The following is a 17,622-nucleotide window of genomic DNA, read 5'->3' as shown; positions in this document are numbered from 1 at the left end:
GGCGGGAGATCTGAATCGGGGCCCGTTTGTTTGTTTCCCTTGGAGTTTGTGAGTACCTTGTCAAAATCTGTTTTCCTGATACCGACTTCTGCCTGCCTGACCAAGCCTTTTGCCTTAACCCTTTTGCTGATATTTGGATACCGACTTCTGCCTGTCTGACCAAGCCTTTTGCCTTAACCCTTTTGCTGATATTTGGATACCGACTTCTGCCTGTCTGACCAAGCCTTTTGTCTTAACCCTTTTTGCTTATGTTTGGATGCCGACTTCTGCCTGCCTGACCTTGCTTTTGCCTTATTCCACAATCATTTCTTTGATTAATAAAAACCTGCTTAAAGGGACATTTCCTTTTACAAACTGCAAAGGAGAATTTTGACTTTCTGTTTTGTTATAAACCTGCTTAAAGGGACATTTACTTTTACAAGTTGCAAAGGAGAACTTTGACTTTCTGTTTTGTTATAAACCTGCTTAAAGGGACATTTACTTTTACAAGTTGCAAAGGAGAACTTTGACTTTCTGTTTTGTTATAAGCCTGCTTAAAGGGACATTTACTTTTCAAAGCTGCAAAAGGGAACTTTGTTACAAGCCTGCTAATGAGGACCTTTTTTCTAAGCTGCAAATAAGAGCATTTCCTTTTTATTCTTTGACCTGCTTAAAGGGACGTTTTTTCCTTTGTGGTTTCCCTGCATTCTGGAGCAACTATTATTTTTTGTAATCTTTTTCATCTGTTTCCTGAGTGGGTCACGTCCTGGATATTTCTCAGTGTGCTAGCGTGTGCTTTCTATTCACGCTAGCAGTTGGGTTGCATCCCGGACTGATTCCAAAGCGGCTGACATTATTATTATTAATAGTTTTTGTCCTGTGTAGCTGAGCTAGATAAGCCTTCCGCTGAATGACTGACCATTTTAGGTAACAACAATTAGAATAGAACATTCATAACAGAAATCTGTCATTTAAAGAGCTACAGGATATGTGTTTTTACTATCTTGAATGCAAAATAAATGTTCACAGTCACTCATACACTCACATCATCTTCACTCCAATAGTATGTATGTGACTGATATGGCATGGCATAACCCCGTGATGGCCCAGGATGCCCTTTACTCACAACAGCTTCTGGGAAATTAAAAAAACGCCTAATCAGACAGTATCAAAGTAAACAAGAAAAAAGCTAAGTAGATGTCTATTGTGATGTAATGTCTTATCTTAGGTAAAACACACACATGTGCGTTTGTAGCCTTAAGATATAAAGTGGATATTGTACAATAACACACAACATATTTCCCAAGGGGGAAATTCTTGAGATTGTTATGCATTTAAAGCTTTTTTTTCTTTCCAAGAATGGAAACCAAATAGCAGTTCATATGATATCTCATAAATACTTCAAATTAACACAAAGAAAACAAAGGACTAATTTCTAACTGAAATCTGGAAAGATAAAGCTTACATAATATAAAGGGTTATTTTGATATTGAAGATATGCAGAGTGACATACATGACGCTCAGTGATTTATGCTGATAGCTCTTAATTTTACAAGTACGGCAGACTGGTTGTCAGCCCAGTGCAATCAAATCCATCTTGGTTTATAATGATTAATGCTCTGTCCGTTTCAGTAAATGAGCAAGTATAATACCATTCCTGAAGCATTAATGAGGTTAGTGCGTATACTGTTCAGGATCTGCCAACAGCTGCTCAGTAGGATTGAAAATAAACAGAAATTATCATTTCTTATACATACATTGGGTTTTTCAGAGACTGTATCTGTATCATTAGGAATTTCTCCAGGCTCTAGACCATTTTCAACAGCCTCAAGGTCACTGGCATCTTCATCACTTGAAATACTGCTAGTTTCTTCTTTGTGTACACTCTCAGACTCAGAATGATCATTTGTCTGTGACGTTTGACATATTTTCAAGTCAACCACCTCCAGTAAACCTGATACTTCTTCTACTTTTACTTTAGCAACTGTGCTGAAAGAACCAGAGAGCTCTTCAAGAACAGAAGCAGCCAAACTGAGGTCAGCGTTATCCTTTTCTGCTGGCGTTATCTCTTGCTCTGAAGGATCAGAAAGTAAACCTGCAAACCACAAAAATGTTAAGAAATGTCAGAGGGACATTACAGATTTGCTATGCTAAATGGTCAAAGTGTTATTGGACTATGTAAATATAAAAACAAATTAAGAATTATTTAATTTTGTCTGAAAAAATATGAGGTTCAAATAAAGAAAACAAAACAACACACTTCATTAATCTGTTGTTCAAGCAGGCACATTTTTTGTTTAATATTTTTTAAACAACAAACAGTTCTTTTTTCATTAAAATGTAGATAAAGTTTTTTAATGTAAATAAACATTTAATATTTTTCTGACATGATATATCCATTTCAAGTTTAAAGTATACATAAAAGTTTAAAGGGGACATCAAAAGATGGATAACAACCGCAATACAATAAAACATTAAATGATTTAACAGGAAGAAGTGCTGGAGGAAACTAATGTCATTGGACTCATTTTATCGTGATTGCAAAAGTTTTATTACATCCCAATAAAGAAAGGACACTCTGAATCTGAGCAGAATCAATAATAAAACAGCTCATTTTGTTTCCTTTAATCAATCGATGAACTTAACAGTTCTTTATAAGTTCACACACCTCAAGTTGGATAAACGAAGATTACATTTACTACTAGAGAACCATTTCCGGATTCTGGCTTTTAAAATTTACTTAATTTTACATCTAAAATATACAATTTGCTTTTTAGAAAAATTGTATATTTAACACAATTTGGTTTGTTTTAAACATTCCCCATTCCTTTGACTCAAACTGTAACCCTGAAATTATTAATTTAAACATTTTTGCTAAAATGCATTTATCCATTTAAATGAAAGCAATAGCCAAATCAGAGAACTGTATGAATAGCAACATACACACACCCATGTAAAGGTTTAAAAATTCAAATGTTCTGACTTTTTTGTTTTCTTTATTTGTCCACACAAAAAAATTGTTACTTTTATTTTGTTTTGTTTTTTGTTATTTCCTTGTCTAACATGGCAGCCATGTCATCAAACGAAATATAACATAAAGGACAACCTAGAGTTTTAAATAAATCATGATGAATGACAGTCTTAGTAGAAGCCTGAAACTAAAGTTTGCAATGCGTCGTGAATGTAGATGGCCAATTCAAAACTATAGAGTCAATCACATTCTAACAGATGAGGCATTTTGCCCTTTTGTTTTTTGGTTGAAAAGGCCACTTTTCAATTCAATGTATTCACAAAAGTGCATTTTTGGCTATTTCCCGCCTCTGCGTTCTGTTCCGTGCTAAAAACATAATTTATGCTTACCTGATAAATTTATTTATTTCCAGATATGATGAGTCCACTGAATCATCAATTACTAGTGGGAATAACACTCCTGGCCAGCAGGAGAAGGCAAAGAGCACTACAGCAAAGCTGCTATATATGTCACTTCCCTTACCCATAACCTCCAGTCATTCGGCCGAAGGAAAAATGGAAAAAGAAGATAACACAAAAGTGTAGAGGTGCCTGAGGTTTTAGAAAAAATAACTGTCTTAAATAAAGGGTGGGCTATGGACTCACCATATCCGGAAATAAATAAATTTATCAGGTAAGCATAAATTATGTTTTGTTTCCTAAGATATGGTGAGTCCACAGAATCATCAATTACTAGTGGGAATCAATACCCTAGCTAGAGGACACAGATGATAAGGGAGGGACAAGACAGGTAGACCTAAACAGAAGGCCCTCCGCTTGAAGAACCCTTCGCCCAAAAGAAGCCTCAGCTGAGGCAAAACTATCAAATTTATAAAACTTTGAAAAAGTATGCAAAGAGGACCAAGTTGCAGCCTTGCAAAACTGTTCCACAGAAGCTTCATTTTTAAATGCCCAGGAAGAAAAAACAGCCCTCGTGGAATGAGCAGTGATTCTCTCAGGAGGATGATGTCCAGCAGTCTCATAGGCCAAAGGAATAATACTCCTTAGCGAAAGAGAAAGAGAAGTAGCCGAAGCTTTCTGACCCTTGTGCTTCCCAGAAAAACAAACAAAGCAGAAGACTGACGAAAGTCCTTAGTCGCCTGAAGATAGAACTTCAATGCACGCACAACATCTAGGTTGTGCAATAAACGTTCCTTAGGAGAAGAAGGATTAGGACACAAAGAAGGAACCACGATCTCCTGATTAATATTCTTGTTTGAAACAACCTTAGGTAGGAAACCTAATTTAGTATGTAGAACCACCTTATCAGAATGAAAAATAACATAAGGAGAATCAAACTGCAGAGCCAAGAGTTCCGAAACTCTCAGAGCAGAAGAAATAACAACAAGAAACAAAACCTTCCAAGATACCATCTTAATATCTAAGGAATGCATAGGTTCAAACGGAGCCCACTGTAAAACTCTAAGAACAAGGTTAAGAGTCCAGGGAGGAGTAACGTGCTTAAACACAGGCCTGATATTAACCAAGGCCTGACAAAAAGATTGCACATCTAGCGCATCCGCCAAACGCATATACAACAAAATAGACAACGCATAAATCTGACCTTTCAGAATACTAGCTGACAAACCCTTCTCCAGACCCTCCTGGAGGAAAGACAAAAACCTAGGAATCCTGATTCTACTCCAATAGTAGCCTCTGGATTCACACCAATACAGATATTTACGTCATATCTTATAGTAAATATTTTTTGTCACAGGCTTACAAGCCTGAATCATGGTCTCAATGAGCGACTCTGAAAACCCACGCTTAGATAAAACCAAGCGTTCAATCTCCAAGAAGTCAGCTTCAGAGAAATGAGATTTGGATGAAGAAAAGGACCCTGAAGTAGAAGGTCCTTCCTCAGAGGGAATCTCCATGGAGGAAGAGACGACATATCCACTAGATCTGCATACCAGATCTTGCGAGGCCACGCCAGCGCTATGAGAATCAGTGACGCCCTCTCCTGCTTGATCCGAGCAATGACTCATGGCAGGAGAGCGAACGGAGGAAATATGTATGCTAGCGTACCTCAGAAGCTTGGCATTCTGCCGAGAAGCCATGAGATCTAGTTCTGGCTGCCCCCAAATAAGGATTAAACTGGAAAATACTTCTGGATGGAGTTCCACTCCTCCGGATAAAAGGTTTATTGGCTCAGAAAATCCCAATTGTCCACTCCTGGGATGTGGATTGCAGAAAGACAACAGTAATGAAACGCCGCCCATTAGATTATCTGGGCCACCTTTGTCATGGCCAAGGAACTGAGAGTTCCCCCCCTGGTGGTTGATGTACGCCACCGATGATATGATGTCCGACTGGAACCTGATAAACCGTGCTAAGGCTAACTGAGGCCAGGCCAGTAGAGCATAAAAAATCGCTCTCAGTTCTAGAATGTTTATAGGGAAAAACGGACTCCTCCCTAGTCCAAAGACCCTGAGTCTTCAATGACCGCCAAATTGCTTCCCAACCTAGAAGGCTGGCAACCGTGGTCACGATCACCCAGGAAGGTCTGCGAAAGCAAGTTCCCTGGGAGAGGTGTTGATGAGACTACCACCACATAAGAGAGTCCCTTGCCGCCTGATCCAAAACTATTTGCGGAGACAAATCCCCATTGCCTTAACATGCATAACTGCAGAGGTCTGAGATGGAACTGAGCAAACCGAATGATGTCCATGGAAGCTACCATCAGACCAATTACCTCCATACATAAAGCCACTGGCAGCCGAAGAGAGGACTGAAGAACAAGACAAGAGTCGAAGATCTTTGTTTTTCTGACCTCTGTCAGAAATATCTTCATTAGTAGGGAGTCTATTATGGTCCCTAAAAACACTACTCTTGTGGCTGGAATCAGACAACTCTTTCCCATATTTACCCTCCAACTGTGGGAGTGAAGAAAAGACAAAAAAGATCTCTGTATGAGAGTTTGCTTGTTAAAAAAACGGCGCCTGAACCAGATAAGGCGCTACTGCAATGCCCCGAGAACGGATAACTGCCAAAAGAGCCTCCAGGACCTTTGAGAAAATTCTGGGAGTTTTGGCAAGACCGAAAGGAAGAGCCACAAACTGGAAATAATTGTCTAAGAAAGCAAACCTTAGAAACTTGCGATGATCACGGTAAATGGGAACATGAAGATACACATCCTTTAGAACCAAAGGAAGAATGGGACGTATAGTCTCCATCTTGAAGGACGGTACTCTGAGGAACTTGTTTAAACACTTTAAGTCTAAAATAGGTCTGAAAGTACCCTCTTTCTTGGGAACCACAAACAGATTTAAATAAAATCCCAGACCTTGTTCCTGCGGAAAAACTGGAACTATAACTCCCAGGGCAAAAAGATCCTTGATACAATTTAAGAACGCCTCTCTCTTTATCTGGTCTACAGATAATCTTGAGAAAAGAAACCTGCCTCTGGGAGGAAAAGTCTTGAATTCTATCTTGTACCCCGGAGATACAATTTCCACAGCCCACAGGTCTGGGACATCTCCTATCCAAGCCTGAGCAAATTGAGCAAGACTGCCCCCTACTAGATCCATTCCTGGATCGGGGGCCGACCCTTCATGCTGACTTGGAGTCAGCCGCAGGCTTCTTAAACTGTTTCCCCTTGTTCCAAGACTAACCAGACTTCCAGGAAGACTTGGATAGTTCCTGTTTTGAAAAGGAAGCGGAGGGTTTATCTCTAAAGTTACGAAAGGAACGAAAATTACTCTGACGTCCTTTCTGCTTATTCTTCTTATCCTGAGGAAAAATAGATCCCTTTCCTCCTGTGATATCTGAAATAATTTCAGCCAAACCCGGCCCAAACAAGGTCTTACCCTTGTAGGAATAGTTAATAACTTAGAGTTAGAAGAAACATCCGCAGACCAGGATTTTAACCAAAGGGCTCTGCGAGCTAGAACTGTAAAACCAATGTCAGGGTGCCAGGAATCAGACTGAGACGAGAAGTGCAAAAATAATTACACCTTTATTAATAGCAAAAAATAATAAATAAGTCCACAAGTCAAATAACAATCCAGGAGTCAAAACCAGAGCTGGTAGTCAGATGAGCCGAGTCAGGAGTCAAAGCAAATATTCAGACGTACCGAGTCAGGAGCCAAAGCGAGTAGTCAGACGAGCCGGAATCAGGAACAAGGAGAACAGCAGAGTCAGGAACAAGTCAGGGATCAGGAACCAGGAGGGACGTCAGACAGCCAGGTAATACATAGGAACAGGAACTCTCACAAACAGGTCTGAGACAACGCAAGGGCAAAGCATACTGAACAGAGGCCCTTTAAATAATAAGTGATGACATCACAATTCTGAGACTGCAACCTGTCTAACATGGATGATGTACACCAGTCTGGCCATAAAAGGGCATGCAGGAAACGAGCAGCATCACACACTATGCACGAGAGTCAGCAAGAGAGGTGAGTAAAATGGCTGCCAGCAGCACATGGCAAACAAAGCAGGTAAAAAACCCAGACAACCAAACATTTTTGCTCCCAGTTTAATGACCTGTAAGGAAGCATCCAAAATAAAGGAATTGGCTAACCTTAAGAGCCTTAATCCTGTCCTGAATCTCCTCAAGAGAAATATCTGTCTGAATAGAATCAGACAAAGCATCAAACCAGTAAGCTGCAGCGCTGGTAACAGTAGCAATACACACCGTAGGCTGCCATTGAAGACCTTGGTGAAAATACATTTTCTTTAATAATGCCTCCAATTTCTTATCCATTAGATCCTTAAAAGAACAACTATCCTCTATAGGAATAGTGGTCCTCTTAGCCAAAGTGGAAATAGCTCCTTCCACCCTAGGAACCGTTTGCCACGACTCCTTAATAGAGTCAGCTATAGGAAACATTTTCTTAAAAATAGGAGATGGAGAAAAAAGAATATCAGGTCTCTCCCACTCCCGTGCAATAATCTCAGAAGCACGGTCTGGAACAGGAAAAACCTCCACCACAGAGGGAACATAAAAATACTTATTCAGCTTACTAGACTTCTTAGAGTTAACGATAGTAGTATCGGAGTCATCCAAGGTAGCCAAAACCTCCTTAAGTAACAAGCGGAGGTGTTCCAGCTTAAATCTGAAGGACACAACTTCAGCATCAGCAGAAGGAATTATACTGCCTGAATCCAAGATTTCACCCTCAGATGCGCCCGAAGAATCTTCATCCTCAGACTTCTGAGAGGAAATACTTTGATTAGCCACTTCAGGATCAGAAACCTTAGTTACTGTTTCTTTAAATTTCCTTTTGCGTTTTCCCTGCAGCATAGGAAAAGCAGACAGCGCCTCAGATACCGCAGAGGATACCTGGGCAGCAATATCTTGCAAAGTAACCCCAGACAGAGCATGAGAGGAAATGCAGGGCACTGCATGTGCAGATGAATAGGATTGGGACGCTTAAGGAGAAAGCTGCGGCACATCTGAAACAGGAGGCTCCTAAACAGCATCCGCCTTAGCTAATGATGGCTCAGGGTGAAAAAGTCTATTTCTATAAGATAAAGTTCTTTCAATACATGAAGAACAAAAAGGTACTGGGGTTCCACCTGGGCATCAAAACATAAGCTACAGGTAACATCTTGCACAGCCTCCTGATCCATAATACAAAAAAAGAAGCAAAAAAATAAAAAAGCTAACTTTTTTTGTTACTTTTTTTTTTTTATCTTTTAACAAAGGATATAATACAGAACTAAAAAAATGTTCTTAAATAAATGTTTGCTAAAAATTTACCAAATCAAGAAAAGATACCCCAGGTAACACTCTAGACCCTCAGCAGAATTACTGAGGGGGCCTACCTGTCCTGCAACCCGCAGCAAACTGAGAAAAAAAACGATCCCGTTTACAATCCGGATTTCCAGAGAAGCAAAAACAGCAAGAAGCCTTCTAAACAGCAGAGCCATCTGAAATATGCACACCTCACTCTACAGGAAGTGAAGAAAAGAGCTAAACAAGCTCTGACATCACAGAATCAGAACCTCCCTAAAAACAACTTTCTTGAAAACAGGCTTAAAAACAAACAATAAAGCCCCCAATAAAAGTACATAATCTGTTACTAAAAACAGATCCTTACTGAGCCATCAATAAAATAAATAACTCCTCACACTAACAGTGCCTGCAAAAACTGCCATAAAAACCTGCACCCTGACAGGAATAATAAAAACGTCCCCCTGCAGCATTTCAGCGGAATAAGTGCCAAATATTTCCCTGCTACATAGAAAAATACAATTGGCATTTACCTTAATATTCATCTGTCCGGCAATAGGACAGCTCGCCTGGTTTAAGAGGATGCCATCCCTCACATGGACCTGTGGAAATACAGAAAAACTGAGTAAACCTATTCAGGCTATCTAAATAGGGCAGCAAAATGTTTTGGGAAAATGCAGTGAGGATTGTACCCCACAGGTTCCCAATTGCTTAAAAGCCACCACTGCCCTACTGAAGAGACGGACATGGGCTAAGGCTAGACCATTTAGAAAGATCATAGCAAACCTACTCTGCTTTAAAATTAAAAAAATCTTGATTGTAGATCAGACACCAAAATTTCACCTCCTCCTTGCACTGCAGGCAAAGAGAATGACTGGTGGTTATGGGTAAGGGAATTTACATATATAGAAGCTTTGCTGTAGTGTTTTTTGCCTCCTCCTGCTGACCAGGAGTGATATTTCCTTTAGTAAATGATGATTCCATGGACTCACCATATCCGGAAAGAAAGCCATATTTTTACCATGGGGCTGAAAAAGTTGAACACATTTACAAGATCACTTTTGACTTTTCTAATTCGGCACCTCAAGGCACTTGATAAAGCCCTGGAATGCAATTTGCACATATTTACTATTCCAAGACTAGTGTGAAACACTATTATATTGCAAATGTGCAATGGCAACAGGAGACATTTTAGAGCAGTATTAATATACACAGTATCAACTCATTAAAGCTCTTTTCATCACTATCGTACAGGCCGTCTGCCGTGTACAGGGCACATATTTACATATGCATATAGTACAAGTGTCTTCATAACCAGCCTGTTTAAACTGTATCACACAATCATGAGTTTGAAAGGAATCTATTGTAATCCTACCCCATCCTCACCACTGCTTAATCATCTGAACACCATTATTACTCACAAGACTTAAATGTTTTGAAAATGATAATGGTTTCACAATTGTGTCATTATAATGCTAAGCTAGTTTGGCAAGGGGTTAGATGCAAACTCTCTCAGTAGTATTTCAAAGACAAATTAATATGCATTCAGATATTACGACTTTGCCCATGAACTTTTAAGTATATGATAAAGTAAACATTTGAATTCTCAAAACTATACACATAGTTAGGGCCAGATTAAGAGTGGAGCGCAAATTAACGCTCCCGCTTGAGCGTGAATTGTGGTAGAAGTGAGATCTTTGCCCTCGTCAGGTTGCTCTAGTATTATGAGTTTAAAATAAACTGTTTTTGCTCTTGCGTTAATCAGTCGAGCACAAAAATCCGGGAGCTGGGAGGAGGTATGCTAATGAGGAGGGGGGGGGGGGGTCAGCTACACTTTTTTATATAGAAATAATACAATAATTTAGAGCAAACTGGGTACTGGCAGCCCTAAGATGGCAGCAAATAGGTAGGGGAAGGAGGGTTAGAGAGCTGTTTGGGGTGGCTCAGGGAGGTTGGGTGGTAAGGGGGCATCCTACACTGCAGAAAATATATAATAAAATTAATTTATTAAAAAATAAATAAAAAAACCCTTATTTTTATACTGGCAGACTTTTTGCCAATACTTAAGATGGGGGTGACCTTTGAGGGGGTGGGGGAGAGAAGAGAGCTGTTTGATAGGGAGGGAAAAGGGTTTGGGATGTTCTAGGTGGTAGGGTAATCTATACACTAAAGCTAAAATTAACCCTACAAGTTACCTAATTAACCCCTTCACTGCTGGGCATAATACAATTGTGGTGCACAGCGGCATTTAATGGCCTTCTAATTACCAAAAAGCAATGCCAAAGCCATATATGTCTGCTATTTTTGAACAAAGGGGATCCCAGAGAAGCATTTACAACCATGTGTGCCATAAATGCACAAGCTGTTTGTAAATAATTTCAGTGAGAAATCTAAAGTTTGTGAAAAAGTTATCGATTTTTTTTTATTTGATCATATTTGGCGGTGAAATGGTGGCAAAAACAGAATTTATGCTTACCTGATAAATTACTTTCTCCAACGGTGTGTCCGGTCCACGGCGTCATCCTTACTTGTGGGATATTCTCTTCCCCAACAGGAAATGGCAAAGAGTCCCAGCAAAGCTGGTCACATGATCCCTCCTAGGCTCCGCCCACCCCAGTCATTCGACCGACGGACAGGAGGAAATATATATAGGAGAAACCATATGATACCGTGGTGACTGTAGTTAGAGAAAATAATTAATCAGACCTGATTAAAAAACCAGGGCGGGCCGTGGGCCCGACACCACCGTTGGAGAAAGTAATTTATCAGGTAAGCATAAATTCTGTTTTCTCCAACATTGGTGTGTCCGGTCCACGGCGTCATCCTTACTTGTGGGAACCAATACCAAAGCTTTAGGACACGGATGAAGGGAGGGAGCAAATCAGGTCACCTAAACGGAAGGCACCACAGCTTGCAAAACCTTTCTCCCAAAAATAGCCTCTGAAGAAGCAAAAGTATCAAATTTGTACAATTTGGCAAAAGTGTGCAGTGAAGACCAAGTCGTTGCCTTACATATCTGGTCAACAGAAGCCTCGTTCTTGAAGGCCCATGTGGAAGCCACAGCCCTAGTGGAGTGAGCTGTGATTCTTTCAGGAGGCTGCCGTCCGGCAGTCTCATAAGCCAAACGGATAATGCTTTTAAGCCAAAAGGAAAGAGAGGTAGAAGTCGCTTTTTGACCTCTCCTTTTACCAGAATAAACAACAAACAAGGAAGATGTTTGTCTGAAATCTTTAGTAGCCTCTAAATAGAACTTTAGAGCACGGACAACGTCCAAATTGTGTAACAAACGTTCCTTCTTTGAAACTGGATTCGGACACAAAGAAGGTACAACTATCTCCTGGTTAATATTTTTGTTAGAAACAACTTTAGGAAGAAAACCAGGCTTAGTACGCAAAACCACCTTATCTGCATGGAACACCAGATAAGGAGGAGAACACTGCAGAGCAGATAACTCTGAAACTCTTCTAGCAGAAGAAATTGCAACCAAAAACAAAACTTTCCAAGATAGTAACTTAATATCTACGGAATGTAAGGGTTCAAACGGAACCCCTTGAAGAACTGAAAGAACTAGATTTAGACTCCAGGGAGGAGTCAAAGGTCTGTAAACAGGCTTGATCCTAACCAGAGCCTGAACAAATGCTTGAACATCTGGCACAGCTGCCAGTCTTTTGTGTAGTAAGACAGATAAAGCAGAGATCTGTCCCTTTAGAGAACTTGCAGATAAACCTTTCTCCAAACCTTCTTGAAGAAAGGAGAGAATCTTAGGAATTTTTATCTTATTCCATGGGAATCCTTTGGATTCACACCAACAGATATATTTTTTCCATATTTTATGGTAAATTTTTCTAGTTACAGGTTTTCTGGCCTGAACCAGAGTATCTATCACCGAATCTGAAAACCCACGCTTTGATAGAATCAAGCGTTCAATCTCCAAGCCGTCAGTTGGAGGGAGACCAGATTTGGGTGTTCGAATGGACCTTGAACAAGAAGGTCCTGTCTCAAAGTTAGCTTCCATGGTGGAGCCGATGACATATTCACCAGGTCTGCATACCAAGTCCTGCGTGGCCACGCAGGAGCTATCAAGATCACCGAGGCCCTCTCCTTATTGATCCTGGCTACCAGCCTGGGAATGAGAGGAAACGGTGGGAATACGTAAGCTAGGTTGAAAGTCCAAGGTGCTACTAGTGCATCTACTAGAGTCGCCTTGGGATCCCTGGATCTGGACCCGTAGCAAAGAACCTTGAAGTTCTGACGAGACGCCATCAGATCCATGTCTGGAATGCCCCATAATTGAGTTATTTGGGCAAAGATTTCCGGATGGAGTTCCCACCCCCCCGGATGAAATGTCTGACGACTCAGAAAATCTGCTTCCCAATTTTCCACTCCTGGGATGTGGATCGCAGACAAGTGGCAGGAGTGATCCTCCACCCATTGAATTATTTTGGTCACTTCTTTCATCGCCAGGGAACTCTTTGTTCCCCCTTGATGATTGATATAAGCAACAGTCTTCATGTTGTCTGATTGGAACCTTATGAATTTGGCCTTTGCTAGTTGAGGCCAAGCTCTGAGAGCATTGAATATCGCTCTCAGTTCCAGAATGTTTATCGGAGAAGAGACTCTTCCCGAGACCATAGACCCTGAGCTTTCAGGGATTCCCAGACCGCACCCCAGCCCACTAGACTGGCGTCGGTCGTGACAATGACCCACTCTGGCCTGTGGAAGCTCATTCCCTGGGACAGATGGTCCAGGGTCAGCCACCAACGGAGTGAATCTCTGGTCTTTTGATCTACTTGAATCATTGGAGACAAGTCTGTATAATCCCCATACCACTGTTTGAGCATGCACAGTTGTAATGGTCTTAGATGAATTCGTGCAAAAGGAACTATGTCCATTGTTGCAACCATCAATCCTATTACTTCCATGCACTGCGCTATGGAAGGACGAGGAACAGAATGAAGTACTTGACAAGAGCTTAGAAGTTTTGATTTTCTGACCTCTGTCAGAAAAATCCTCATTTCTAAGGAATCTATTATTGTTCCCAAGAAGGGAACTCTTGTTGACGGGGACAGAGAACTCTTTTCTTTGTTCACCTTCCATCCGTGAGATGTGAGAAAGGCTAGAACGATGTCCGTATGAGCCTTTGCCTTTGACAGGGACGACGCTTGTATTAGAATGTCGTCCAAGTAAGGTACTACTGCAATGCCCCTTGGTCTTAGAACCGCTAGAAGGGACCCTAGCACCTTTGTGAAAATCCTTGGAGCAGTGGCTAATCCGAATGGAAGAGCCACAAACTGGTAATGTTTGTCCAGAAAAGCGAACCTTAGGAACTGATGATGTTCCTTGTGGATAGGGATATGTAGGTACGCATCCTTTAGATCCACGGTAGTCATAAATTGACCTTCCTGGATGGTGGGTAGAATCGTTCGAATAGTTTCCATTTTGAACGATGGTACCCTGAGAAATTTGTTTAGGATCTTCAAATCCAGAATTGGTCTGAACGTTCCCTCTTTTTTGGGAACTACGAACAGATTGGAATAAAATCCCATTCCTTGTTCCTTTATTGGAACTGGGTGTATCACTCCCATCTTTAACAGGTCTTCTACACAATGTAAGAATGCCTGTCTCTTTATTTGGTTTGAGGATAAGTGAGACTTGTGGAACCTTCCCCTTGGGGGTAGTTCCTTGAATTCCAGGAGATAACCTTGAGAAACTATTTCTAGCGCCCAAGGATCCTGAACATCTCTTGCCCAAGCCTGAGCAAAGAGAGAGAGTCTGCCCCCCACCAGATCCGGTCCCGGATCGGGGGCTACTCCTTCATGCTGTTTTGTTAGCAGTGGCAGGCTTCTTGGCCTGCTTACCCTTGTTCCAGCCTTGCATTGGTTTCCAGGCTGGTTTGGGTTGTGAGGCATTACCCTCTTGCTTAGAGGATGCAGAATTAGAGGCTGGTCCATTTCTGCGAAAGGGACGAAAATTAGGCTTATTTTTAGAATTAAAAGACCTATCCTGTGGAAGGGCGTGGCCCTTTCCCCCAGTGATGTCTGAAATAATCTCTTTCAAATCAGGTCCAAATAAAGTTTTACCTTTGAAAGGAATGTTAAGCAATTTTGTCTTGGATGACACATCCGCTGACCAAGACTTTAGCCAAAGCGCTCTGCGCGCCACGATAGCAAACCCTGAATTTTTCGCCGCTAATTTTGCTAATTGCAAAGCGGCATCTAAAATAAAAGAGTTAGCCAATTTAAGTGCGTGAACTCTGTCCATAACCTCCTCATATGGAGTTTCTCTACTGAGCGACTTTTCTAGTTCCTCGAACCAGAACCACGCTGCCGTAGTGACAGGAACAATGCATGAAATTGGTTGTAGAAGGTAGCCTTGCTGTACAAAAATCTTTTCAAGCAAACCCTCCAATTTTTTATCCATAGGATCTTTGAAAGCACAACTATCTTCGATAGGAATAGTAGTGCGTTTGTTTAGAGTAGAAACTGCCCCCTCGACCTTGGGGACTGTCTGCCATAAGTCCTTTCTAGGGTCGACCATAGGAAATAATTTCTTAAATATAGGGGGAGGAACAAAAGGTATGCCGGGCTTTTCCCACTCTTTATTTACTATGTCCGCCACCCGCTTGGGTATAGGAAAAGCGTCGGGGGGCACCGGAACCTCTAGGAACCTGTCCATCTTGCATAATTTCTCTGGAATGACCAAATTGTCACAATCATCCAGAGTAGATAATACCTCCTTAAGCAGTGCGCGGAGATGTTCTAATTTAAATTTAAATGTCACAACATCAGGTTCAGCTTGATGAGAAATTTTTCCTGAATCTGAAATTTCTCCCTCAGACAAAACCTCCCTCATGGCCCCTTCAGATTGGTGTGAGGGTATGACAGAACAATTATCATCAGCGTCCTCTTGCTCTTCAGTTTTTAAAACAGAGCAATCGCGCTTTCTCTGATAAGTAGGCATTTTGGATAAAAGATTTGCTATGGAGTTATCCATTACAGCCGTTAATTGTTGCATGGTAATAAGTATTGGTGCACTAGATGTACTAGGGGCCTCCTGCATGGGCAAAACTGGTGTAGACACAGTAGGAGATGATGTAGTATCATGTTTACTCCCCTCATTTGAGGAATCATTTTGGGCAATATCATTATTTGTGGCAGTACTGTCCTTACTTTGTTTGGACGCTATGGCACAATTATCACATAAATTTAAATGGGGAGACACATTGGCTTTCATACATATAGAACATAGCTTATCTGAAGGTACAGACATGTTAAACAGGCTTAAACTTGTCAACAAAGCACAAAAAAACGTTTTAAAATAAAACCGTTACTGTCACTTTAAATTTCAAACAGAAAACACTTTATTACTGAATATGTGAAAAAGTATGAAGGAATTGTTCAAAAATTACCAAATTTTCACCACAGTGTCTTAAAGCCTTAAAAGTATTGCACACCAAATTTCAGAGCTTTAACCCTTAAAATAACGGAACCGGAGCCGTTTTTCAATTTAACCCCTATACAGTCCCAGATACAGTCTTTGCTAAGACCCAACCAAGCCCTGAGGGGAATACGATACCAAATGTCGCCTTCTAAAAGCTTTTTCAGAGATTCTTAGATCCTCACACATGCATCTGCATGCCCTGCTCTCAAAAAACAACTGCGCATTAATGGCACGAAAATGAGGCTCAGTCTATGACTAGAAAGGCCCCCTGACTGAAAAAGGTGTCCAATACAGTGCCTGCCGTTTTATAAACGTTCCCCAAGATTATAAATGTCAATTGTTAGCCTAAATTTGAATAATATGCACAAATAAAGCAATCGATTTAGCCCATAAAAATGTCTACCAGTTTTTTAGCCCATAATAAGCCCTTTATTCTGTTTGTTTTTCACTAAGAAAATGGCTTACCGGTCCCCATGAGGGGAAATGACAGCCTTCCAGCATTACACAGTCCTGTTAGAAATATGGCTAGTCATACCTTAAGCAGAAAAGTCTGCTAACTGTTTCCCCCAACTGAAGTTACTTCATCTCAACAGTCCTATGTGGAAACAGCAATCGATTTTAGTTACTGTCTGCTAAAATCATCTTCCTCTTACAAACAGAAATCTTCATCCTTTTCTGTTTCAGAGTAAATAGTACATACCAGCACTATTTTAAAATAACAAACACTTGATAGAAGAATAAAAACTACATTTAAACACCAAAAAACTCTTAACCATCTCCGTGGAGATGTTGCCTGTGCAACGGCAAAGAGAATGACTGAGGTGGGAGGAGCCTAGGAGGGATCATGTGACCAGCTTTGCTGGGACTCTTTGCCATTTCCTGTTGGGGAAGAGAATATCCCACAAGTAAGGATGACGCCGTGGACCGGACACACCAATGTTGGAGAAAAATATACCAAAGGGGGGCGGAGCCAGCGTTCAACTTGAGCAGACGTACATTGCTGGAGCTCCAGCTAATAATACATATTATACCTGTTATATATAATTTAACCCATGACACAGGAGATGTACACACTCTAATTGAGCCCTGCAACAGCCGAGGAACTGCTGGGCTGGTTGAGAGCGGGCTTAGTTAAGTGAAGAGGAGCGAAACTTTGTGATGCAGATTTGGGCCTAGTCAGACTCAGGGCCTTCCAGGAAAGAAGCGCGCCTTGCGCCTTACATAGCAGGAGGACAATAAGAGTGCCCTGGATCAGCCTTATAGAGCAGTGGGTTATGGAGTACAGGGCTTTTGGGAGCATGGCGGAGCTTCCCGTGACATTACAGGACTTGTTTGAGGACTTTGAGGGGAGGATGTGCCGAAGATTTGACCGCCTCCTATCTATTATGGTGGACATACACGCAGAGGTCGGTAATGCTGATCCGGAGGTGGCACCATATGCAGCTTCTTGCACACAGTGTAGCGATGTACAGGAGGAGGTGATACAACCCCCGGCTGTCTCTGTGCGCTTTTCA

The 17,622-nt window shown here is 41.2% G+C and overlaps 1 protein-coding gene across 1 annotated transcript in view; it reads right to left on the bottom strand.

The window, feature by feature from the left end:
* Positions 1–17,622, bottom strand: part of KDM4C (lysine demethylase 4C) — a 1,488,570-nt gene that overhangs the window by 471,545 nt on the left and 999,403 nt on the right. The window contains exon 11 of the mRNA XM_053702565.1: positions 1,737–2,074. Within this exon, the coding sequence (XP_053558540.1) occupies positions 1,737–2,074 (338 nt within the window). The remainder of the gene's footprint in view (positions 1–1,736; positions 2,075–17,622) is intronic.

Source organism: Bombina bombina, chromosome 2, assembly GCF_027579735.1.
Source record: "Bombina bombina isolate aBomBom1 chromosome 2, aBomBom1.pri, whole genome shotgun sequence".
Taxonomy (NCBI): Eukaryota; Metazoa; Chordata; class Amphibia; order Anura; family Bombinatoridae; genus Bombina; species Bombina bombina.
This window is presented reverse-complemented; position numbering and strand designations above follow the sequence as displayed.